Source organism: Mus caroli, chromosome 2, assembly GCF_900094665.2.
Source record: "Mus caroli chromosome 2, CAROLI_EIJ_v1.1, whole genome shotgun sequence".
NCBI classification, from domain to species: domain Eukaryota; kingdom Metazoa; phylum Chordata; class Mammalia; order Rodentia; family Muridae; genus Mus; species Mus caroli.
Window position 1 is genome coordinate 64,941,067 of NC_034571.1, and position 26,269 is coordinate 64,967,335.

Genomic DNA, 26,269 nt, shown 5'->3' on the forward strand with positions numbered 1-26,269 from the left:
GGAAGTTATCTTACAGCTTCTAGCAAGATGCTTCCTCCTGTCTACTGCCCTTTGTGTAGAAACTCCTGAAAAGCAATAACCCAAGAAGGAAAAAAATAGGAAAGAAAAAAAGCATTTTCTCTTGGCCACAGTGTTCACAAGCTGACTTGTTCAAGACCCAGATGTGTGTGTGTGTGTGTGTGTGCATGTGTGATGTGTTGTATGTATATATCTATTTGTGTCTGTGTGTGTGTGTGTGTGTATCTGTGTGTCTATGTGTCTGTTTGTCTATGTATCTATGTATTTGTGTGTTTATGTCTATGTGTTTATGTGTGTGTGTGTGTCTATATGTCTGTGTCTCTGTGTATATGTGTGTCTGTATCTGTGTGTCTATGTGTCTGTGCATGTCTGTGTGTGTCTGTGAGTCTGTGTATCTATGTGTCTGTGTGTATGTCTATGTGTCTGTGTGTGTCTGTGTATTTCTGTGTCTGCCAATGTCTATGTCTGAGTCTATGTGTATGTCTGTGTGACTGTGTGTCTGTGTCTATATGTATGTCTGTGTGTATGTCTATGTGTGTGTGTGTGTTTGTGTGTATCTGTGTCTATGCTCCCAGCATTCCTTGCCTTTCATGAAATTAGCCATTGATCAAAAAGCCAGAGATGCAAATGCAGAGGAAGCTGGAAGCATGCCAGAGCCCACAATACAAACTTAATTACCTAAGGAAAACTACAAGAAAGACTTTTGTTTTCCATCGAAATCTCCTCCCCGGGCTGTTAGCTATGTCGTACACGGGCCCAATCGATATATTAGCGCTTGAGAACCAAAGTCCCTTGGAATAAATTAATCTGTCAGGGAAAGCAATAAACAAAGAACAAATTAACATGTTTTAAGACATTGCTTAAATTTTCATAAATATAGATCTTGAGATGGAGTGATGAGCTCCCAGGAGCCAGAGCTAATATTTGGTTGTAATTAAGAACTGCTCTTTCATGTTTCTTCTGATGTAGGTGGGAAATCAGCCCCGTGCTCACTGAGTTCTGCCTTGTGCTTCCTCACAAATGCCACTATTTACTTCATTAGTAGGAAGTGCCTGCCTCACAAGCTATGCTGGCACACTTGGTATGTTTCACCTCTAGCTGATAGTAAATTATTGAAGTGCATAAACACACACACACACAGGTACCAGCAGAGAGTCCTTTAGGGACCTGCATGTATTAGCATGCTTGACATTTAAATAGGCACAATGACATAATACACCGCAGACCAGGCCGTCTAAGAGGCTTAGGCACAGAGGACAAAGTCCCTGCTATGTCCCACACTGCCTACAGATGTGGAGTGACTGCTGGTGATTGACAAGAAGGACATTACCTATGTAAGTTTACTCCTTTATTCGGACTCATTTAAACACAAGAATCAGAAATCCAACCTCAAACTAGCTCAGGCCAGAGCACAGTTTGTCTCTGGAGTTACACTGATATCTTTAAGCCACTCTCCTCTCTCCATGTGGCTTCATACTGCTTACTCAGCATCTGGCATCCTCAGTGCTGGCAGAGTGGCCATGGCCAATCCTGAGCCCCAGTCACCAAGAGGTATGCCTCAGGACGGGAGCTATCCTTGCAATGTCTGCATCTCAGCATCCCTGGCAGACTCCAGTCCACTTGTGTTCTGTGCCCACCATTCAGATAACCACTAAAGGCAGAGAAGAGGCCCTGCTGGGTTGGGCCAACTTGTCTAACTTGATTTGAAGGGGCAGAAAGGAGGAATTATCCACATCTGTCTAAATTCTTGGATTGTGTCTATTAAAACAGGAGAGTGGTGATGTTAGGCTGACCGCAATGACCAGTCTCTACCCAGGAACTTTTATTTCTAGTGTAGTTGTCATGCTTAATTACTGAATGCAGCTAATTCATAGAAACGGGGGCCAACATGTGAGCTCTGCTTATAGAGAAACGCTGAGGCTCTATAGACAAAACTGATGCAGTAGAGAACCAAAGATGTCCTATCAAGGTCTAGACCAGACAAAACCCTGTTCTTAGTAACAGACAGGATAGAGCAAGGATGGGGGCGTGGCTCAGTCAGTAGTGTGCTAGCCTAGTGTGTGAGGTTCCATCCCAGTCCTGGTGGGGACATACCTGTTATCTGGGTAAAAACAGGTGAATATGAACTATCAGAGCATCCTTGGTTACACAGAAAGCTCCAGGGCAGCCTATAATACATGAGGTTTTAGGACAGAACACAAATAAAATAAAATAAAATAAAATAAAATAAAATAAAATAAAGAAACAATGCAAATGGTGGTAGTATTCTCAAATAACCGCTACCCAGATACACTCTAATCTGTAAATGTATTTATGATAAATGACTTATGGCTTGCTACTATTAAAGCATAGCTAGGAAAAATAAACCATACACAGGATTTATTATCAGCTGAAAACTTCTAAATGCTAATTCTGATGAGCACTTTCATAACTCCACACTCTGAGGGGCTGTGGATAAAGTCTGAGTCGTACATCCTGATGTGAGATGCTCTTCTGGTTAATGAGTACTGGAAATGTCCTCTTCAGAGCTGCATTGGAACAAAGAGAGTGAAGTCTCTTGAGCCAAGCAGTCTACAACTGCTGGTGGTGAGGGGAGTGGCAGGTATAAGGGACCAAGTATCAAATATACAAGCCCATGGGAGCCATTTCCACCCAAACTTCCACATCAGCCTTTAACATAGACTCCAAGAATGACTGGAGCCTCTGCAGTGGAGGAAGACACAGTTCTGTCTGCCCGTGGTATTCAGTGTAGAGATGGCTTTAAAATGCAGTCCAGGATAAAAGTCATCACGAATGTGGAGAGCAGCCCTCCAGTAGGTACCCATAGGTTGGTTTTACATATTGAACTAGGAGCTAAAAGCACAGTTCATGAGCAGGAGACAAACTTGGCGTGCCTGACACCCTCATTTGAACACCAGCTCTACGTAAAGTAAATATCATGTACCAAAATGCATGTGCATGGTTTGTAAATGAGCAAAAAGTCCAAGCTACCCAAGGAATAAAACATAGTAAAAACTATATTTTTCTCACAAGCCTTTCTTCAAGTTTCTGCTAACAGTCTCTTATAGTATAATATGCAAAAATACACATATGTGGTCATACATTTATGTAATGTATTATGTCACAACTAATCACCCTTTCCTCAGGTAGTGTGTGTGTGTGTGTGCGTGTGTGTGCATGTGTGTGTGTGTGTGTGTGTGCGTGTGTGTGTTTGTGTGTGTGTGTTTGTGTGTGTGTTTGTGTGTGTGTTTGTGTGTGTGTTTGTATGTGTGTGTGTTTGTGTGTGTGTGTTTGTATGTTTGTGTGTGTGTTTGTGTGTGTGTTTGTGTGTGTGTGTNTGTGTGTGTGTTTGTGTGTGTGTGAGTGTGTTTGTGTGTGTGTGTGTGTCATTTTATTTACACAAAAATCCCCAAAATTGCTGAAAGTTTCATAAAGGCAATCTTAGCAATACCAGAAAAGTGTTTTCCCACCCCAAAACAAACACAGCCCTGGGTCTTTTTCTATATAATGGCTGCTTTGATAGCAGAATGAAAATTAGGCTGAAGACTAACACTAAAGCCACCCATGAATGAACTGGTGTACAAACTGTCCATGAATTCACCTATAAGATTAACAATTCTCACAATGAGAGCAGGGGTTTGTCTAAATCAGTATTTTAATATGTCTTAAAGACTACATTATAGGGCATCCCTGTGTTCTAACCACCTATGATCAAAAGAAACTTGTATTTTAAAGCATTTTTCCTTCTTACATATTTATAAATAAAGGAGTAAGATGGGAGATTCAGAAGTCTAAGATTAAAAAGAAGAAGCAGAAGGAAGGGGATAGAAGAAAAGGGGAAAGGAAAGGAGGAGGAAGAGGAAGAGGAGGAGGAGACAATTTAATCAACAATAGAAAGCAAACTGGGTACATACAGACTGCCATCTCTGTCTGTCTGTCTGTCTCTGTCTCTCTCTGTGTGTCTCTCTGTCTCTCTCTCCTTTTCCTTCCTTCCTTCCTTCCTTCCTTCCTTCCTTCCTTCCTTCCTTCCTTCCTTTTCTTTCCCACCCTCCCTTCATTGAGTTTCCTGACCACTTGATCCTGACCAGTAACTGACCAATGTGGGGAGGAGGAGTTGACCTAGGAATATAGCTAGCCAGGCCAGCTCCTCTCAAAAACAGTTATATATTAAAAAGAAAATAACTTTCAATGAAGGACTTGTGTTAAAGAAAGCACAAGAGCTAATGTGTGTAGCTCTGAAAAGCCTAAAAGGGTTTCTTTGGCACCAGTGTGTGTGTGTGTGTGTGTGAGAGAGAGAGAGAGAGAGAGAGAGAGAGAGAGAGAGAGAGAGAGAGATATCCCGGCTTGCACAGCCTCTATCCTTCCAGATGGCGCCTGAGCCAAGCTTGTCACCGACCCTTAGTCTCCCGCTGACTTTTAATGCTGGTCCTTGATTGCCAATGACCCCAGGTTAGACTGGCTCTTCCACACATTTAACCCCTCTCTGCTGGGTCTCTGTCTCATACAAGAGGAGAGGCTAGTGAGAGCTTGAAATGAGAAAGTGCCAAGTGAGCCAGGACTTTCCACCCTTCCGTAACTGGTGGCCTGTTTCCCAGCATCATGGGGGACAGCCAAGATCACTGCACCAGAGAGCTGCTTGCTGATAATGAGATTTTCTCTATACCACCAAGTAAATGCTACCCAGTTTCCGAGTGTTAAAATTTCACTTGACTATGCCCAGACAATCAAGCCCCTGAAGGTTTCCCGTGGAGGTCAAGGCCTGAGGACCATTGAATGCAAGCCCTGGAAACAGAAGCACTTGGCAACGTAAGATTGAACCACACTAGAATTTTTAGTCCTAGACTCTGAGGCCAAAACAGCTTATGTTTGTCAGCACACAGAGTCAGAGCAAAGAAACTTGAGGAAGAAAATGATTAATTTCCTTGTTGAGACCTGAATCACTTGTGTGACACTGAGACACAGGTTTTCGGAGAAGTTGGTTACAGCAGCCAGTATTTCCTTCAGTTAAGCTTGGCTTGCTTCTGTAAAGAAAGTCGATAATGCAGTTGGTGAGAATCTCCATCCCAGCAGAGAGACTGGAGGCAGGAAAGGATGGGGAGTCAGGCTCTCGGTATTGTTTCTGTGTTGGGTTTTGTTAGCCTCACATCAAATTGCAACAAGGCAAAGACATTTAGTGGTTCAGTGCTACTCTGAAGAAAGAGGATCTGATATTTTTTTTAAGAGAGACTATTGTGTATTATGATTATGATTATTACATTGGTGTACTTGTATGGTACACATGTGCCCCATAGCTCTCGTGGATGTCAGAGAACAACTTGTAGCAATCAATTCTCTTTTTTCCACCACTGGGTCCCAGAAATTGAACTTGAGTCACTAGGTTACACTGAAAACACCTTAACCATCTTGTCAATCAAAACTCTAAATTTCACTTGATTATTTGGTTTTGGAATTTTCAAGACAGGGTTTCTCTGTGTAGCCCTGGCTGCTTGGAACTCACTGTGTAAACCAGGCTGGCATCAAACTCAAGAGATCTGCCTGCCTCTGCCTACTGAGTGCTGAGATTAAACCCATGCACCACCACGCCCCACTTCAATCTATTTGTTTGTTTGTTTTAATTATTGTTATTTTTAGTTTATGTGTTGGGCATTTTGTCTGTGTACCATGAGTGTCTGGTGCCTAAAGAGACCAGAAGAGAGCAAAAGATCCCCTGAGACTAGAGTTACAGATAGTTGTGAGCCACCATGTGACTGCTAGGCACTGAACCCTGTTCAGCTGGCCAGAGTACTCTAACCACTGAGCCTTCTCTGCAGTCCACAAAACTCTAAGTTCTTCATTGGGACAGAAAGCTGAAAGATTTGTGCCCCATTCTTTGCATGACTTTTTAAAAAATCTTCATAAGAGAGTTAGACCAGATTGTATTTTGTAATATACAAAGGAAAATCCCTCCCTGATCCCACCCTGATATTCAACACAAAATAGGAAGAGAACCTCAACAATAATATTTTCTTGACTTTTTCAGAGTGTGGCTGAAATAATGGCAATGGTGAGATTTTCATCACCACAATCTCATTGGTTTTTCTTTCACATCGTTTATGCAGAAGGAAGCCACACCTGTGGTTTTGGTCCCCTGTTCACTCACAATTGTTTCCTACTTCTGATCAATCCCCTGTGACTGTCCCCCAGTCATTTGTATCACCTCCCTAAGCCTCTTCATCCGGCTAATGACAGCCTGACCCGTGTATAAAATAGTTTAGAATTTATAGACTTAGGCTGATGTTTGCACAGCTGTGCCGTGTTAACCCGGACATTAGCCATAGTTGGGCAAAGGCCAACCAGGTGAGATTATGAGATCGTTTAGTCTTCTGTAACCGAGTGATCAGGCAAGGGGTTTAGAGGTGCCCATGTCCCTGTGCAGGCTTGCTCTGTGAACAAATGACCTGTGTTAAGATGAAATTGAGGCGTACGCATCGGGGAACTTTCCTGTCTGAAGCCTGAGTACATTTTGCATGATCTCCTTCAAAGTCCAGCAAGCTAAGAATGAAAAAGTCGTTGTGTCTGTGTCACAAACAAGGCCCTGGAAGTGGCTTTTAGCTCTGCAGCTCTGCAGCTCCAAGTTGGGGGGACTTAGAGAGCTTTGGGGTGGTAGCTTTCCCCTTTCCCTGCCTTCACACTGCTCACATCCTGGGAAGGAGTATGACCCCTCACTGCTCACACCCTGGGAAGGAGTGTGACAAACACACACACACACACACACACACTCCATAGACCACACCCTGGGAAGGAGTGAGACCTCTCACTGCTTACACACTGAGAAGGAGTGTGACACACACAAATATATACTCCACAGACCACACCCTGGGTAAGAGTGAGACCCCTCACTGCTTACACCCTGGGAAGGAGTGTGACAAACACACACACACACTCCACAGACCACACCCTGGGAAGGAGTGAGGCTCCGAGGCGAGCTCAGGATGTTCAGGAGAGAACGCACACCCTCTGACATGCCAACACCCCCTTTAAAATTCCATGCAACAGTTTCATCCTCCCTTGTGCTGTTTTGTTTTGCAGCAGTGGGGGTTGAAGCTGGGGCCTCGTGAACACTAGGCAAACATATTAGCATACATACGTGTTACGTGTTTGTTTAGTTTTGAGGCAGGGTCCGAGATTCCCAGGCTGGGCTTGAACTCATTTATAGTCCAGGTAGGCTTTATTTGGGATCCTCCTGTCTCGGCATACAGACTAGCTGGGACTACAGGCCTGCATTAGCTGGCCTGACAAGAAAGGTTTTTATTTATTTTATTTTTCGCTTGTTTATTTTTAAAAGGGAGGGGTTAATGTGGATTTAAGCAGGGAAGAGAGAGGAAGGAAAGGAGGAGGGAGGAGGAGGGGAGGGAAGAAGAGAGGAGGAAAGAAAAGGGAGAATTAAGAAAAGGCTGTGGGGGCTGGAGACATGGCTCAGAGAGTAATGCTCTGACTGACTGCTCTTCCAGAGGTCCTGAGTTCAATTCCCAGCAACCACATGGTGGCTCACAACCATCTGCAATGGGACTCAATTTCCTCCTCTGGTGTGTCTGAAGACAGCAACAGTGTACTCACATATATAAATAACTTATAAATAAATATCTAAATAAAATAAATAAATACGTTTTTAAAAACAGAAAAAAAATAAAAGAATCTACATTCTCAACTGGTATGGTGGTGCCATCTTTAATCCCAGAACTCAGGAGGCAGCGCCCATGAGTTCCAGGACAGCCAGGGAGGTGTCTCTCTCTACATGATAGAGAAACCCTGTCTCAAGAAAGACCCTGTCTCAAAACAGCAACAAGGGTCAGAACTTGCCTCTGTACATTTCTGCAGTCTCTATCTGGCTGCCATGAGATTTCACCAGGCATTGAATACCAGCAGAAGGAGCCAGAGCCCAGGAGAGGTACAGAGCTTGAGACAAGAGCTCCAACATCTCCTACCCTGGGATCCCAAAGATCCAGTTATAACTGGTCTAGTCAAACCAGCACCACGGTATCCCACATGCTTATACATGTAGAATGCTGTTTCTCTCTTCAGAGAAATCCACTCTTTTTTATCCACTTTTATATGGACACAGTCTCCCTGCACAAGACACTGCACCAGACACTGTCTCCCTCCACTGGACAGAGTCTCCCTGCACTGGACACTGTCATCCTGCACCTGACACTGTCTCCCTGCACTGGACACTGTCATCCTGCACTAGACACTGTTGCCCTGCACTGGACAGAGTCTCCCTGCACTGGACACTGTCACCCTGCACTGGACACTCTCTCTGTTCCCAGAAATGACACCTCCAAGACTCCTAACTGATACTACTGGTTTCAGTGTTTTCATGTTGATATTTTTAAAACATGAGTTAGTGCCATTCTCCTATTGGGTACAGTTTGGTGACCAATTTGCCTTAATCCCTGCTTACACCAGGCAGAAGTTAAGGCACAGCCATTTCAAAGAAGGTCCCAATAAGGTCATCCAACACCTTCTGAAAGAAAGCATGGTGATGCCTCTGAACCATTTAAAAGCTAAAGCCAGAAAGATATAAATGACGTGAGGCAGACAATTGGTATTATACCAGAAGTTATATAACAACCACGCTTAATCACTGGTGACATGTAACCAACCCACTTGCTTTCTAGACACCTCTATGGCCCTGTCCTCTTTTTTTTGTTTTGTTTTTTGTTTTTGTTTGGTTGGTTGGTTGGTTTTTCGAGACAGGGTTTCTCTGTATAGCCCTGGCTGTCCAGCAACTCACTCTGTAGACCAGGCTGGCCTCGGACTCAGAAATCCGCCTGCCTCTGCCTCCTGAGAGCTGGGATTAAAGGCGTGCACCACCACGCCCAGCTTGGCCCTGCCCTCTAACAGCCCTGTAGGTTCTCCTGGGATTCTTCTTTACATTCTTTTTTTGCTTTAAGGGGAGCTCCTGGTCAGAATGGCTTTGAGTCTTTGTTACTTATTTGTTACCTCAAACCTCAGAAAAGTACTACCATCAGTCTGAAAAAAACAAAAAACAAAACAAAACACAACAACAACAACAACAACAACAACAACAAACCAGAGATACTATTTCCATGGTCAGCAAACTGTTTCTTGCAATAAGAGCAACGACTCCATCCGTGTCCTGGCAGATCAAGGAGCCCTGGTGTCTGCTTTGGGCTCCAGCCATTTAATGCAGCTTCCTGTTCAGGCAAATGCCTGACAGTGCCCAGAACCCTATGGGGACACTCCCCTTTTCTAGACTCCCTTTTCTCTCAGTTAAAACTTCTCTGAGCTTATGCTAGCTTTTCCAAGTGGCACCCAGCTAATCTGCAAACCCTCACCTGTGCTAGGAGAAAGGGTCAAACCTCTGCCTTTCCCAGTCCTAGCTACAAATTAAAACCTTCTGGGAGAGGAATCTTTCTTAAGCAATCACAATGCTGGAACTCCTTCGCCTGAGCAATTGAATTAGGAGCTCCTAAGTGGGAGTGGAATACTTGTATTCTTCCCAAACCTTTCTGTGATTCTGATGTACAGTGAAGGGGGCCCGGGGAAGGGTAACACCACAATTCTACCAGAATAAGACAACAATCACACTTTGCAGCACCGGTGAGCTCCACACTTGTCATGTGTCCCCCTTCCAGATCTTTCTGCCTCATGTCAATGGTACAAAGAAAGGTCTTATCATTAAGACCAAGCTGTATCTACAGCTTTGTACTCAATTCATGCTTGGGGTCTTCAAACTCCAAGACTTGTTGTCTCTTCCTCTGCCAAACACACACACACACACACACACACACACACACACACACACACACTGTTCCTCAAATGTGGGCCAGGGGTGTTGTGATCTCCAAGGTGATTTATGTGGTGTATGGATATGACAAGAAGCGACAGTGAATTTAAAATCGTTCCTCCTTTTCCTTGTTTTGATTGTTTTGTTTTTCAATACAGAGTTCCTCTGTGCAGCCCTGTAGACCAGGCTGTCCTCAAACTCAGAAATCTACCTGCCTCTGCCTCTTGAGTGCTGGGATTAAAGGCGTGCCCCAAAACTGCCTGCCTCACTTTCTGTGTTTTAAGGTTTCTCTGGTGATTATACAAAAACAGAGGAAATCATTTCTACTACCTGAAAATGAAATTCTATATATTAACCATACTTCATCTACAAGAAGAAAATTATGCAGCCACTAGAAATAACAAAGTTTAGACTATCACTGGATACGAAGTAGAAACCTGTCCCACCAATCACTACTAATAAGAGAAGGAGCTTAAAGAGTTAATTAGACTATCACCTCTAACTTTTTATTTAATACTGTAAAACAAGGTATGTTAAAGAGATACATGATTTTCAGAATAGGCTAATGATATGAAAAATAGTTTCGATTCTATTGTTAAGGTGGAAGGGAAAGCTATAATAGAAAGAAGATGAAATGTTTTAAGAAAATTGACTAAAATGTTTTAAGAAAAATGAATGCAGGTTCCCTGATATATGTGGAGTATAAGTTTGTTAGTGTCGTTTCCATGTGTATGAGCATTTCAGTACACATATACCTGCGCATGCAGTGGCCAGGGTGTTGGGTCTCCTGACATTGGTTACAAATCGATGTGGGTTGCCATATGGGTGCTGGGAACTGAACCCTCCCCAGCCCCTCAATTAACTTTTTAAAAATAGCAATAAATGTACCTTGAAAGGCTGATTTTATCTCCTTTCTTGAGAGATTCCAAATTCCCATGATAGAGAAAATTATTTTCTTATTGGAATCAGCAACAAGCTTACTGACAGAACCAGAGAACAGGCTGTGTGGAGGAGAGACCTGAGCAAGAGGGGAAGAATGGGGAATTGCTTCATTTCTTCAGTGTGTGTGTGAGTGTGTTTGTGTATGTGTGTGTGTGCACATGTATGTGTATATGTGCATGCATGTATATGTGCATGTGTGCACATGTATGTGTGCACATGTGTGTATGCATACATGTGTGTACATGAGTGCATGTTTGTATGTATGCATGTGTGTGTGCACATGCATGAGTGTGCACATGCACATTCCAGTCCCTGAGTTATGAAATGGTTTTCAGGGAAATTTTTTGCCATATCTCTAACTAGTTTAATATTCCACGTAGACAATTTACAACTCTAGCATCTTCCACAGGCACTAATTTAACTCAGGGATGTTTTCTTTGTAGCAATTTTGTGATTTTGAGGGAAATTACTCATGACATAACATGGCAACTGGGAAAATTTGTATTTTTCCTTTCATCTTAGAGAGCAAGATCTGAATTATATGTATAGCTCAGGAGAAAAATCTCTCTCTCTCTCTCTCTCTCTCTCTCTCTCTCTCTCTCTCTCTCTCTCGTGTGTGTGTGTGTGTGTGTGTGTGTGTGTGTATGTTTCAGAAGTCCACTAAGCTCCTTCATTTTTTCTGTATTTAGACTTGGTCAGCTGAAAGCTTCTGAGAAAGTCCCAGTTTAAAACACACAGGCAAACACTTCCACATACTATGACAGACTCACACACACACATTGTACCAGGAACCAGGACCTAGACTCTGGGGGAATTTCTTTCTTTGTTTGTTGTTGTTTGTTGTTGTTGTTTGAGTCAGGGTCTGTCTCACTGTGTAACTCTGGATGCCCTGGAATTCCCTATGTAGACCAGACTGGCCTTGAACTCACAGAGATCTGCCTGCCTTTGCCTTCCAGGTACTGGGATTAAAGGCATGCTCTACCTTGTCCAATACCATCTTGGTTCTTTAAGTCAAGAATCCTGTCAAAAATCCGACGGTAGATCAGGTGTGTTGGAGAGCCTTAATTATCAATTTACCACAACCTGGAATCCTGGAATAAGTAGAGACTCCATGAAGAATTGTCTAGATTAGGTTCTCTTGTGAGCATAGCTATAAGAGAGAGACTGTCTTGCATACATGGAGGTAGAAAGACTGACCCACTCTGACTCAGACCCACCCTGACTCTGAGCTACACTACTTCATGGCTTGCATCCTGGACTGGATAAGACTGAGGAAAGTGAGCTGAACACAGCATGCATGCTGTTCTCTCTGCTCTTGACTGTGAATGTGACTAGCTACTTTAATCCCTTCCTAGACTCCCCTGCCATGATGAACTGTAACTTGGAATCATAACCTAAATTAAACTCCCTCTCCCCAAAGGTGCCTTTTGTCAGGCTGATTTTATCACAGCAGTGGAAATCAACCTAGGACACCAGGAGGAGGAGACCTATGCCCAGCCAACCTTGAATCCCTCCAATATAAAAGCAAGGGATCAAATCAGAGTTACCTTGCAAGTTCGTGATGTCAAGGTGAAAGTCTGAACTTCCAATAGCTTTCTCCCTTCCTCGTCCCTGTTAAGGCTCCTAGCATCCCTGAAACAGTTCATCTCTCAGGGTACAGCAGGGACAAGTTGTTTCTTACCCTTTGGGAAGATTCTTCTGTAGATGGCCCTGGTAAGGGTCTACACAATGTTCCCAGCTTTCCACCCATGGGATTCTTACTGGATGGGAAAGGCACTCTAGATAGAAACCATCTTTCTGGGCCCTGGCTGCACATTCAAGACAGCTAAAGAAGTTTTATGTTTTCGTATTTATGTCCAGGCCTTGATCCAGGCATTGACAATTTAAAAATTGAACAGCTGGTGTAGTTTGAAGGAACTAGCCCCAGTGAGCCCAGAAACCCTGAGTTTGTGGTTGCAGAAATGCTGCCTTTTAACCAGCTGTGTGCTCTCGATTCCTTATGCCAAGCTTGTATCTTTAGGTTGGTTTGTCCTTCCCGACATAAGATGAAGTAAGGAAAAAGATATCTGTAGTTGAAACAAGGTTCATAAGACAAAAGTGAAATGGGAGCCAGAAAAGGCAGGTCATGTTCTTGGAAGCTACTTCCTGAAGTATCAACAAAAGACCTATGTAGAGTGATCAGCCTCATCGGAGAGAGATTGTCCAGTTCCCACTGTCACCTCTAAATGCCCCGAGAACATCAGTTGAAGAGTGACACATCCCCTTTCTGCATGGACTTGGCAGGGCTCAGTTCATGGATTGTGTAGCTCTGGTGCTATTGAAACACCCTCAGGGGTATAGCCTGTAATCCCGTATGGGCTTTGCCATCTGTAAATCTAGAACAGTGAATGCTCTGTTTGCTTCGAGAGGATGTTTTCCTTGGCAAGTGATGCTGGGAGTGCATCATCCATAAAATGGCAATCAGATCAGCACTGACTGATCAGAAACCTGCCACACCTGCCAGGAGTCATGCAAGGGAGCCAGTACCAGTGACTGTCCTGGCATCCTCTCCCTGTAGTCCCGGGACTTCTATTTCTTGGTCTGTCCATACTTCAGGGACCAAGAACCCACCCTGTGCCCCAGGCTGGAGAATATTGGCTGCACTCCCTTGTGGCCTTCACTGCCCACATTCCTACAAAAGAGCTTTGGAGAGCAAGGGCATCAGTTGCAGGTGGCAAAGGTGAGACGTGCAGTTATAGAGAATAGCGTTGGGGGGAGGTTCTCATAGCTGACATCCTTGTAACTCAGCAGGCCGGGATCCTAGGAGAGAACCGCAGAGGCTTACATTGTGTGTGAGTAAAAGCTGCCAGATTTAATAATTAAAAAAAAAATACAGTCAACTGGGGGGTGGGGTGGGGGCTGGTCTGATATTTTGGCAGTATAAGAATGCTTGGCTCTCTTCCAAAGGACCTGGGTTCTGTTCCCAGCACCTAAATGGTGGATCATGGCCTTCCATAACTCCAGTTCCATCCAGAGGACAAAAATATTCTATTCTGGCCTCCATGGGCACCAGCATGCACACACTGCTCATCCATGCATGCAGCACACATCCATGCATGCACACAGTGCACATATATTCAATGCATACCCATGTATGCACACAGTGCACATATATGCAATGCACACCCATGTATGCACACAGTGCACATATATGCTATGCACACAGTGCACATATATGCAATACACATCCATGCATGCATTGCGCACCCGTGCATGCAGTGCACATCCATGCATGCACACAGTGCACATATATGCAGTGCATATCCATGCACACAGTGCACATCCATACATGCAGGTAAAACATTCATACAAATGAAAGAAAACAAATAAATTTACTTTTTTAAGTACAGTATACCACTGGGTGTGGTGGTACATGCCTTTAATCTCAGCACTCAGGCAGCAGAGGCAGGCAGATCTCTGAATTCAGCACCAGTCTGGTTTCTACAAAAAAGTTCCATGACAGCCAGGGCTGCACAGAGAAATCCTCTCTAGAAACAAACAAAACAATACAACATCAACAACAACACATTATATTCAGGTAAGTTTGACTCTCAAGAAAGCAACCAGCAATTTTTCATTTTTTATAACTTTATTACAAAAAAAACATTGCAAGTAAAAAAACAACACATTGAAATTAATCAGACACAAAGACTACATTCCACTCAACACATTTCTGTACAATTAAAACGGAAGCCATGATGCTTCACACTGGATTTTATTCTTTCGCTATCAAATGCATTGGTGTGTGCTTGTCCCTCACTAAAAAGGGAAAAATTCACAAAAGAGTTAAAACAAGATAGTTCTATATCCTCCTTCATATCTCCCAGTCACTACCTGCACTCAGACCCTCTTAATATTTAGCTTTTCTTGTCCTCTCTTCTACATGTAATATTGTACCCACATACTCATTTACATACATACATATAAATACACACACATATATTATTGGCTAGGTTCTGCAAATGAGAGAGACCATAATATTAGCCTTCTAATTGTATTCATTAAACAAAGATTCCCCCTCCCAATCATTTACTTGGTTACTTACATAATAATAGTGCCTGCATTTTTTTTCCACTGACAAAGCACTACAACGTGGCTGCACTCTTTGCAGAACATTATGACACAGAGACATACTGAGCTTAGGAAAAACTAATCCCGGGCTAAACTAGAAGACTGGATTGTGACAGATTCTAGTAGAGAACAGATACCATATGCTTAAACACAGTGTTTTTTAGATTTATGGGAGAAATGTTAAACTTGGTGAAATTCTAGCCATAATGTAGTTGCAGCTGAGACTCTGAAGAATAGCCACCCACAGAACAGTAAGTTCCATAGGCTGAGCATCACATCCTTACTGAAGCTTTGCCAGCCGAGAGCAGGACAAACACAAGGCCCTGACCAAGTGTAAACATTACACAAAGTCCTGCTGACATGAGCTGAACTCCAGCTGAACCCAAAGCTACTTCACATTGGTCTTTCCAGTTTCCATGGGTAGAATTCCTGTAACATTCAAACTTCTGCGGGAAGGCAGATGGCAGCCTTGTACAACCATGTTCATGAAAGCTTGAACTCTCGAGATGCCTGCTCGTTAACCTTAGAAATCAGGAAGGGAAGAAAGCACGAAGGTCTCGGCGCCTTGCAGATGGCCATGTTGCAGAATATGGACTTTGAAAGCCAACAGGAAAAGGGTTTATTGGAACCATCAGGAGTCTGCCTTAGTTCCGACAAAACTGGTGCAGTGGGCCTGTGTGCCAAACAGTTTTCCAGACACTGGAATGCCAAGGGAGGCTGTTGGGGCCCTCAACAGGCAGTATCATCTTGTAGGTCAGTTCATATGCTTCTCTTGAGCTTCTATTCAGCTTGAAACTTTTTTTTTTTTTTTTTGTGGTAATCCTAGCACTCAGGAAGCTTAGGTAAGACAATCTCTGTAAATTCAAGGCCAGCCTGGCTACATAGTAAGACTTTATTTCAAAAAACAAAACCAACAAAAGAAATAAAAACCCCACAAACAAGCCAGGTGTGGTGGTGCACGCCTTTAATCCCACCACTTGGGAGGCAGAGGCAGGCGGATTTCTAAGTTCAAGGCCAGCCTGGTCTTCAAAGTGAGTTCCAGGACAGCCAGGGCTATACAGAGAAACCCTGTCTCGAAAAACAAACAAACAAACAAACAAACAAACACAAAAACCAAACCAAACAAACAAACAAAAAACCCACAAACAAAAGGCACTCGGGTTAAGACAGTAACCTGTAAAGACAATACCCTGTAGTATAGACGCATGCGTGTCAGAGGTAAGAGACACAGGGTTGGGCCTCTTAATCTGCCTCTGATCTGGGATATTATTCAAAATTTCTCTGTTCTAGTTCTTCTTGGTGGGTTAAGGTAGGGGCATCCAGAATGGGCAGCTACACGTGTCTGCAAAGTTAGTGTTTTTCTAAGCATAGCTCTGTCAAAATTGAAAAAAAAATCAAGCTTTAAAAGTTCATATTTTAAAAAAAACATAATTTGCTGCTCTTAATAGTCTTTGCTGAGCCACTCTATCTTAAAGCCACAAAAGAGCAATGCTTGCTGGCATGCTTCTCATAGCGTGTTCAACCTTCTTCCCTTGGTTTTTTTTTTTATTTTATTTTATTTTTGGTTTTGGTTTTGGTGGTTATGATTTTAGTAGTTATGGTTTTGGGTTTGGTTTTGGTTTTGGTTTTTCAAGACTAGCTTCTCTCTATAACCCTGGCTGTCCTGAAAATTGCTTTGAAAACCAGGTTGGCCTCGAACAACTCACAGATAGGTTGTACTGAGACTAAAAGGGTGTGCCGCCACACCACAAGCTTTCTTTCTTATAGCACCTAGGACTACCAACCCAAAGATAACACTCCCCACAGTGGCCTCCCACATCAATCTTATGGAAGCATTTTCTTAAATGACTTTACTTGTTCACATAAAGCTGAGGAGGACAGGCAACTGTCACTCCATCTGACAACTTGTTTGGTCCCCAGAACCTAAATAGATACTTACCAAAAGAATCTACAGAAAAGGGCTGGCAAGATGGCTAAGTGGTTAAAAGCACTTGTTGCTCCTCCAGGGGACCTGGGTTTGGTTCCTAGCACCCACGTGGCAGCTCAAAACTATCTGTAATTCCAGTTTCTGAGAATCCACAGCCTTCTTCTGGCCTCCTCAGTGGCCACCCAGCACACACACAGTGGACAGACATGCAGGCAAAACACCCATATACATACTAATAATTAAATTTTAAATAAAAAATACTACATGATGTAACAATTTTTTTTACAGGATATATACCCAAAGGAAATGATGACAACATGTCAATCCTACATCCTATAAAACACTCTTCACAATTACCAAGAAATGAAAACAACATAAGTGCCCATCAGGTGAGGCTAAGAAGAATGTAGCCCATAGGCACACTAGAATTCTACTCAGCTAGAGCGAAGAGTGAAGCACTAGAGTTTAAACAACAGGGATAGAACTGGGCACGATCATTTGAAGTAAAAAAAAAAAGGCAAGGATCACAACCTGCCATTGGTACGGGGGACAAATAGGGGTTTATCAGGCAGAGGTGAAACGTTGGCTAGCAAAGGCCAGAAGACACAGAAGGAGAAAGGGAGACCATTCATCGGTGAATACAGTTCAAATAGGAGTATGAAAATCTATAGGCCACTTCAATCTATTGTGCACTTCAGAGTCAGAAGAGAGAAGTTTGAACATTTTCCCTCTTACAGAAATAATGAAATGGTAGATATGCTTGACCTAACTTAATATTCCCAGGCATATGCATAGAACCATCATTGGCAGCCCAATAATGTCTACATCTTAATGGTCTTAGATACCAGTTAGCGCTCCAATTTTAGAAAACAGCATACAAAAATGTATAAGAAAATTTTTCTCTATAATTTCCACCCAAAGAAATTTCTATTGAGGTTAAAATATGATTTTAAGCACAAAGCTCCAATTCATTTTTGAAGATTTATTTGTTTTTATTGTGTATGTGTGCTTTGCCTGCATGCATGTGTCTATGCACCTTGCACATGTTGTCATCAGAGGTCAGAAGAAGGTGTCAGAGCCTCTGGAATAGATTCACAGATGGTGGTGAGCCGCCATGTGGGTGCTGGAAATTGAACTTGGGTCTTCGCCGAGAGTAGCCAGTGAGTGCACTTAACCACTGAGCCCTCTCTCCACCTCCCTCCCCCAACTCTTCTTGGGAATAACTAGCTTATCATAAACATTCTGTCCAGGAAATACCCTCTTTGTTATCCTATGAGATTCTAGGACAATATCCTTTGGTAGGTTGACAAGAAGTTAAAATTACTGAACCTTTTTATTTTTTAAGATTTAAAAGACTTAAGGTGCACGCGCGTACATGTGTGTGTGTACGCGTGCATGTGTCTGTGTGCATGAGTGTGTGTGCCCAAGATCAGAGCATCCAGTTGTCCTGGAGCTGGAGTTACAGGTGGCTATGGGCTTTCTGACATAAAATCTGGGAACTAATCAGGCCCCTGTAGAGCAACAAACACTCTTAATCATTGAGCCATTGCTCTAGCCTGAACCACTGAACCTTGACACAGATGTCCAACCAAAAGGACAGCAAAGACCACAAAAATCATTTGCTCATAAGAGAAACGAACCACGGCTTCTATGCCATGTGGTTTCTTAATCTCCAGGGCACTCTAGGTCCAGGATTTGAAATCAAGGCTAACAGGGAGAGTCTGCCCCATGAAATCAAGCAGTCTTCCCTCTCCTCCTCCCTTATGTCACCTCCAGAGACCACATGGATCAGTGGCATGGTTCAAAGCACGTCAGTAAACGCTAGATCAAGCCATGCTCCCCTAAAGTGCATCCCACTGAAAGATATGCTCTCCTCGGGAGTATGTGTGCTCCAGATGTCTTTAAACTCTCACCAGAAGATGTGGTGTGAGCGGTGCCAGATTGCTTTGTTGTTCCTAATGGACCTTCCTACTCCAGGTACTCTCTAGGTAGAGGCTGGCCACCAACCAGCTCCTGTCTCAGCAGTGTGGACAAACCAATTTGCTCTCTGTCACTCTGGCCAGGTGCTGCGAAGTTATGGATTCCAACCCGTACTTATGATTATTGATTCCTCTGTGTGTGTGTGTGTGTGTGTGTGTGTGTGTGTGTGTGTGTGCGTTGGGGAGGTATTTGTGATTACATTGCTCCTAGAAGTGGCAAAGCTTTATTTAAACAGGACATGGCTTCTACCAAGTCCCTTTACACGAAGAGCCATTTCCCAGTTCATTCTCCCGACTCCCGGCCAGGCTCGCAGTGAAGTTTCCTTGTCTGCAGGTTCCGAAGAAGGTCTCTCCCAGAAGCAGCGAGCACCTCGCAGACGGTGTCAGCAGCCCAAAATGTTGAGTAGCCCCGAGGACACCATGTACTATAACCAGTTAAATGTGAGTTCAAAGTGGCCGTAAAGTCGTTTTACCGGCTTTGTTTCCAGTTAATAATTCTGTTATTAATACCTGTTCCAGCCCCTCCAGCCCCACCCCCACTCTCTTCTGCGCTCCTCGAGAACATGTGCTTAGGCTCTTTATCTGTTGCTTTCATGTCAGGATGTCTGCCTTCACGGTGAATAATTGATGTGGTTTATCAAAGACGAGCAAGATGCATGCTTCATCAGGCTCACTTGAGCCCTTTGATCAAAAAAATTATGCTGTGACTTCTGATATTATCAGCATCTGCTTGCATTCAACACAAAATCACTTTGAATTAAAAATTAACGACTTGGTGCTTTCCTTTGACTGTGTGTTCTTGGCCCTATCCACAGGGAACTCTAGAATATCAAGGGAGCCAGAGGAAGCCAAGAAAACTTGGGTAAATATCTGTCTTCTTAGTTTTCAGCAACTGTAAACAGAAGGGGTCCTTTGTGATATCACAGAAGAGGCAAAACTTTCCAGAGAGGCTTCTAAATATACCCTACCCGGATAGTGCCACGCGACTGACACTAGTGATTCTTTTCCACAGTAGCAAGTACGTACAAACTTGAATCCGTTCTGTCCAGAGAGGCTGACATTGTCACCCAATAATAGACGTTATCCTCCTAATCATCCCAAAGAATTGTACTCATAATTGAAGACGGCAGTGAGTTGTATAAAACTTTCCTTCTACAAGTCTGAGCGTGTTCACGAGTGTAGACAGGCACTCCTGCCGTGGTAATACTTGCATGGAGGAATACCTGCTCCATCCGCCTGCCAGCCTCACAATGGAGGCCAGAAATGCCAGCAGTAGTTGGCACCTCTCTGAACGGAGGCAGGTAAAGGGCAGACCTGTCTCTTGAGGACACCAGATGGAGACAGACTACTTTACCACATAAAAACCAAGTCACAATATGACCATGACTTTTAGACACTACTTACCAAGGCCCAGGAAGGTGAAAAGTTTCCTTATGAGACTGCAGACACTCCCCTAGAGGTAGGGATGGACAGTCAGAGCTGCGAAGGATGTAGGCCTGCCCAACCAACTGTACAACTTTAGGTGTACCCGGGATGGTTGTGATATTTGTGTGATTTTTTTTTCCTGTTGAAAATTCTCTTTTCTTTGTTGCAGACAAATCAAAGTGCTGGATGGGGAGGACCAGTACTACAAATGCCTGTCCCCTGGGGCCTGTGCCCCTGAGGAAACCCACTCAGTCCACCCTTTCTTCTTCTCCTCGTCACCCAGAGAAGACCCCTTTGCTCAACATTGAGTTGCCCTTTCCAGCCCCAGTGTGCCCCAGGTAAAAGTAACCATGGTAATTGACCATCTAAGAAGAAAGCAGTGTTCTGAGGTCAGCTTCTCTGGACACAATCTGGGCCCTAAACCTTGCTGAACAACTCAAGAGATTCCTGAAGATACTGTCTCTTATTCCCCTTCACCTGCCCTGCAGCTTGAGTCTCAGAACCTGTGTTCCCTTCATCCCTTGAGAACACCTCTGCTGAGGTAATTCAGCCTTTTAGGCACCCGGCAGCTAAGAAGAGGGAGGACAGACCCAGCATAGGCCAGTCATAAAATCAGATAAGATGCCTATTTTCCCCAAGTGGAATCCAGCAATCTCCCTTCTACCCATTTCTACCAGCCCCCCATTTGCTAGGCTTTTCTACATCTCCTCTTGGGTCAGGGTTTCATTGCTGAGGATATTGTTTCCAGGAAGAGTAGCCATGATTTATGCTTAGAAAGAAAACTCAACATCTTTCAGATGCTCTCTACATGTCAAAATGAATGCCTCTGTTGCACATTGTCATGTTGAGAAAGACTTTGTCAGATTATTCTAGCTTTCCAAGAGAACCCAGTCACACCAGCAATGAAAAGGAAGAGAATTGGGGCTTAAGTGCAGGCCACCTGATTTTGTATCTGCATTCCCTGGCCAGCTGTCTCCAGAGGATGTGAGAGGCGGCAGAAGAGAGATCCCCACTTGTCCATCTCTGTGTTCCTCAGACCTAGCTCAGGGCCTAGGAGAGTGGACACCCAGGGCATAAAAAGGAATGGAGAGATTGCATTATCTACAGCAGCATGGCTGGCAGGCAGTTCCTTGCGGTGATATGTGATATATCGGTAACCACTTTTCTCACAGATAAGTTCAAGGTTGAGCTGTTCCTATTTAACGACATTATATGCTGTCATGCTCTATACAGTTCAGTACAAGCAGCTTTCTTGAGCACATACCTGTGAGAACAAGATGGAGGGTTGCTATGTGCTGTAAAAGTGAGTCTGCATGAAGACTCCTCTAGAGCAGATGTTCTTAATATTTTCTTTCTCTAAAATACTTTGTTGATTTCAGAAAAATACTTTAAAATATAGAAGAAATTACTATTGTCAGGGTTTGTTTTTTTTTTTTCCTTTAACGAAGGGCACAAGCAAATATACTCTGAACAGAGACAATTAAGTGAGGTGTGTTCACTTTTCCCGTGGAGGTGTGGGACAACCTCTATACACACTAAGTAAGACACCCGTGACAGACAGAAGAAAGGAATCCACCCAAGTCTAGCTTGCTGAAGCAGTGGGTTTAACTAGGCTTCCTGGTGCTGGAAGGATGGAGCAGAGGCTACGAGCACTTGCTCTTGCACAAGACCTGGGTTCAGTTCCCAGCACCCTCATGTGCACATACACATATACATGCAAGCAAGACATATATATATATTAAAATAAACAAATCTAAGATGAAATAACTGGGGTTACAGACAGAAGCATGGCTGTAGGGTTACTTTCAGGGAAAGGCAGGGTCCCTCTGTACAAGTACACAGCTCTGCACACCTTTCCTGCTTCCACAAGAGAAATGTTAGTGAGCCCAGTCTTGCTCTGACTTCAAGAAAACAGTGGCTACATCATGTCCGGAGAACAGAGTTACACAACAGAGACATTTAAAGAGCTCAGAAATTATAATATTATAAAAAAAAAGTTATAGACAATTTTAGTAGATAAATTGTGCTTTTTAAAAAGAAGATAAGTCTCGGGTTTTTCCAGCTCTTCGTTGAAAACGTAACGTTTCTATGGTGTAAGAGTGGAGCAGACAAAACAAAATTAACTTAGCTGCTTAGGAAATAAGGCTTAGGGTAATTCTGTGATCGAGCAGTTGCATGTGCAGGGTTTAATCCCCAGAACAAGAAAGATGAAGAGATGAGAGGGAGAGAAAAAGCCTAACATGTGCAGATTTTCTCTGAGTGCCTTCGGAAATTCCACTTTTATCATTGATTAATCTACTTTGATGAAACTTTTTCAAACTGTTGATAAGAATATTCATAACTTTCTGTACGTCCACATACAATGTAATTGTAAATCTGCCTTCTTTCTCACTAAAATGTGTCTATGAATAAAGGTTAAAAGAAAAAGAAATAAAGAAAGAATCACTAAATCCTAACTCAGAGGCTCTGTAATAATTAATGATACAGGTGTTACTCCAGGCAGTAGGTTTGAAACTAGTTGGTGTCAAAATTAGCATACAGTGGACTGCAGACTCTTCTCTTAGACTGTTCATAATGCCATTCATTCGGGTGTGATTCTTATATCAAGTAGATGGTATAATAATATATTATAACCTGGGGCTTCATTTTTTTATCAAAACAATAACCACCGGGCTAAAAAATAAGCCAAAAGCAATAATCCGGAAAGGCTGTACAAGAGATCTAAGACCTCCCCCATAAGAAGCAATCCTTTAAAATATCATTTCTGAGTCTAACCAGGCATGATGGTACAGCCTATAATCTCAGCACCTTGAGAGTCTGCAGTGTGAGGATGTCAGGTTAAGGCCAGCTTGGACTACATAACCAGACTGTCTCAAAGAAACAAACAGTACTTCTAGCTCTTCTAATCATCCCCACCACTCTCTAAGCACAGTCGTCCCAGAAAGACATGATGGTAAACAATGGGCTAGCTGCACATCTCACATCTCCTATATAGTGGGCTGTAAACATACTTTGTGTGTTTTTCTGAGTGTGTAGCAAAGCATAAACTACACAATACAGTCTAGGTGTGCTGTAGACTATACATCTATGTTTGTATTAGTCCCCTCTATCATGTTTCCATAACAAAAGCTATCTCCATTCATCACTTAGATAATATTTATTCTCTCCCCTATGACTTACTTCCATCCCCCTTCTCCTTCCTCTGCCTTTTCCAGTACTATTTTATTACATTGACCTTCACCATATATAACTAAGACCTTTTAGACCTGACCATATATAACGAAGCATTAGTCTTCTGAGCCATCCATTTTCAGTAGCTTCCACATGAATATCTCTACTGTAAATAAAAGCAGCAGGCTGCAAGTGAGTGTCCAGAGAACCAGAAATGATTCTCCGGGCGTAGAAACTTTTATAAAATGTGGACTGCAGACCCAGACTGAATGAAGTGTTACAGTGTAACTACCATACAAGGTCTAGAATAGAATGTTCTCTAGAATAATCCAGTAGCACTAGGATGTTTCCTCCTCTCCCTAGTCCCTGCACTCCCCCCCACACACACACACACACTCATTCATGATCCTAACCCTAAAGACTTTCTTGACTGTGACCAGAGTTTGCATGTGTCCCTAAGCTCTGTAGTTAGGCTTTGTCTCCTGTGGTTACATTTTGGGGACTTTGGTAGCTTTGTTTTCTGATAGACTGTTTCTCTCTAAGCATCCTAGACTGGCCTTAGACATAAGATCATGCTCAGTCAAACCTGTCTGAGTGCTAAGAGTGCAGGTGTGTGCCACTACCCTGGATGGCTTTGGGGAGTTACATATAAATGGAATCACAGAGGAAGACATCCTACAGCTCTTATTTCTTTCATCTAATGTTCCATTGATGCTGCACACCTATATCATAGGACATAAATACGACTTGGGTGTTTTCATGAGTGTATAGTGTTCTACTGTGTGAAAACTGACAATGCTCTTCTTTTAATGGGGAGGTGTGCATTGTTTCCAGTTTGGGGCTATTTTGGAAATTGCTGCTGTGAGCATCGCTGCATGTATGTCTACTGGTACCCACTTGCATGCTTTTCTGTTAGCCATGAGCCTAAGATTAGAACTGAAATGCACGTGTATGTGCAGCAAAGCAGTACTGCCATGTGCAGAAAAGCACTTGGATAGCCACTGTCACTGTTCTCTAGAGCAGTTGGACCAATCTATAATGCCACTAGTGACTTACGAGTGTCCCCAGTTATTCTGCGTTCATGCTAACTTGTACTGTTAGAGACTTTTTCATCTAGGAAATCTGATTCATCTCTATTAGAATCTCACTGTGACTTATAGTTTACATATCCTTCATTAATAGTGATGTTGAACAACTTCATGTGCTTTGTAGCCTAGCCATCTTAGATAAATTCCTTTGTGATAGACCCATTTTAATTGGATTAGCTTTATGTCATTTAAGGAAAACAAGCACAAGCACAACACACACAGAGTCAGTGATGCATTGCAAATACTTTCTCCTTGAGGTAGTAGTAGCTTGCTTTTCAATCTATTAAAATGCCTTTGATGGAAAATGGTAGATGTGTCATTTTAACAGCACAATTTGTTAGTCTTTTCCATTTTGGTTAGAAATATCACAGGTTCTTGCCTTCAGAAGTTCCTCAAAGTGTTGTTTTCCTCAATCACTTCCCTTCCACTCAGTCAGAACATTTATGCATTCGACGTGGACTTGGTTCTGTTTGGTGAGAAGGCCTTCCCTAGTGCTCTAAAATACTAACATTCCATGAATCGAGTACTCATAAGTCTATTTCTAGATTCTAAGTTCTACCCTCTATTCTAATGTCTACCTTTCTCTTAAATAACACTTACTATACATTCTAGCATAAGGAAGAGCAAATTCCCTGCACTCCTTTTTCCTCAAAGGATACTTCATTAGTCTGGGCCTTTTTCGTTTTGTAGCCAGATGCTGGGGAAAAAACAAGTGAGATGTCTTTGGAATTATCTAAACTCCACAAAATGAAAGGAACTGACATCTTACTATAGGGATAGTTTGGTTTTGGTTTCTTTGGTTGTTTGTTTATTTATCATTTGGTTTGGTTTGACTTAGTTTGGGTTTTGAAGGCAGGATCTCTCTACATAACTCTGGCTGTCCTAGAACTCACTATATAGACCAAGTTGGCTTTAACTCAAGGAGACCTACCTGCCTCTCTGCCTCTCTGCCTCTGCCTCCTGAATGCTGGGATTAAAGGTGTGTGCCACTACACCTGGCCCACTATAGGAATCTTTATCTTTTATCTAAATGTTTCTTCTTTCTGTAATGATTTAAAAATCATATATGAAAAATGGTTTAGCAATTTCCTTAGTTTCATCTCTGTGCACCTTGTGTAATTTACTGTTATTTAAAATATTGTTTTAAAACCTTATAGTTTATGTATGTTTTGCCTTCACGCATATCCGAGTATACATGATGGCCACTGAAACCAGAAGAAGATATCAGAAGATTACTGGAGTTACATACAGTTGTGAGCCACCACTTGGGTATTGGGAAGCTAACTGAGTTCTGTGCAAGGGCATCCCTCAAACCCTCTAAAATGTTTTGGATATGTGTGTGTGTGTGTGTCCCTTTTTCTGTTTGTTACTTGTATTTAAGGAAGTGTGACTGACTTTTTTGGGTATTTCTGTTTGGTTGGTTTTTGTTTTTGAGGTCCCCATCGGTTTTGCTAAATGTACCCACTAATTTCAGTCATTGTCTGTAGATACTGCTGGGTTTTCCAGACACACAATTGTATCATCTATAATTAACAATTTCCATTCTTACCTGATAGTCTTGACTTACTGCCTGTATCATTTGGCTGTTACTTTACAGTCTACCTCCAAACAAGCACAAATATTTCTCACAAATCTCTGGGGTATCTGAATATCGCTATTGATTTTAGCTAGTCATGTGTCTAGCTGCAATTAGCTGCAGAACAGCTAAGCAGCTTGGCCAATCTGGGGAGTTCTCACACTGGGCTAAGCAGAGAGTCAGCTTAGTGGTTACGCGTGTCTCTCATACTTGCTGTTTTCTCCATAGTCAGTGGCAGAGTAG

General features: G+C 42.8%; 1 protein-coding gene across 2 annotated transcripts in view; it reads left to right on the forward strand.

Moving 5' to 3' along the window:
* The window catches only part of Myo3b (myosin IIIB), a 336,970-nt gene extending 315,261 nt beyond the window's left edge, over window positions 1-21,709 (forward strand). The window contains exons 31-33 of one of the 2 annotated variants that reach the window (XM_021150395.1): window positions 19,101-19,207; window positions 19,582-19,628; window positions 20,361-21,709. In XM_021150395.1, coding sequence (XP_021006054.1) covers window positions 19,101-19,207; window positions 19,582-19,628; window positions 20,361-20,499 — 293 coding nt within the window. In that variant the 3' untranslated portion in view covers window positions 20,500-21,709. The remainder of the gene's footprint in view (window positions 1-19,100; window positions 19,208-19,581; window positions 19,629-20,360) is intronic. The other variant, XM_029484774.1, reaches the window with a different exon arrangement.
* The last annotated feature ends 4,560 nt before the right edge of the window (window positions 21,710-26,269 follow it).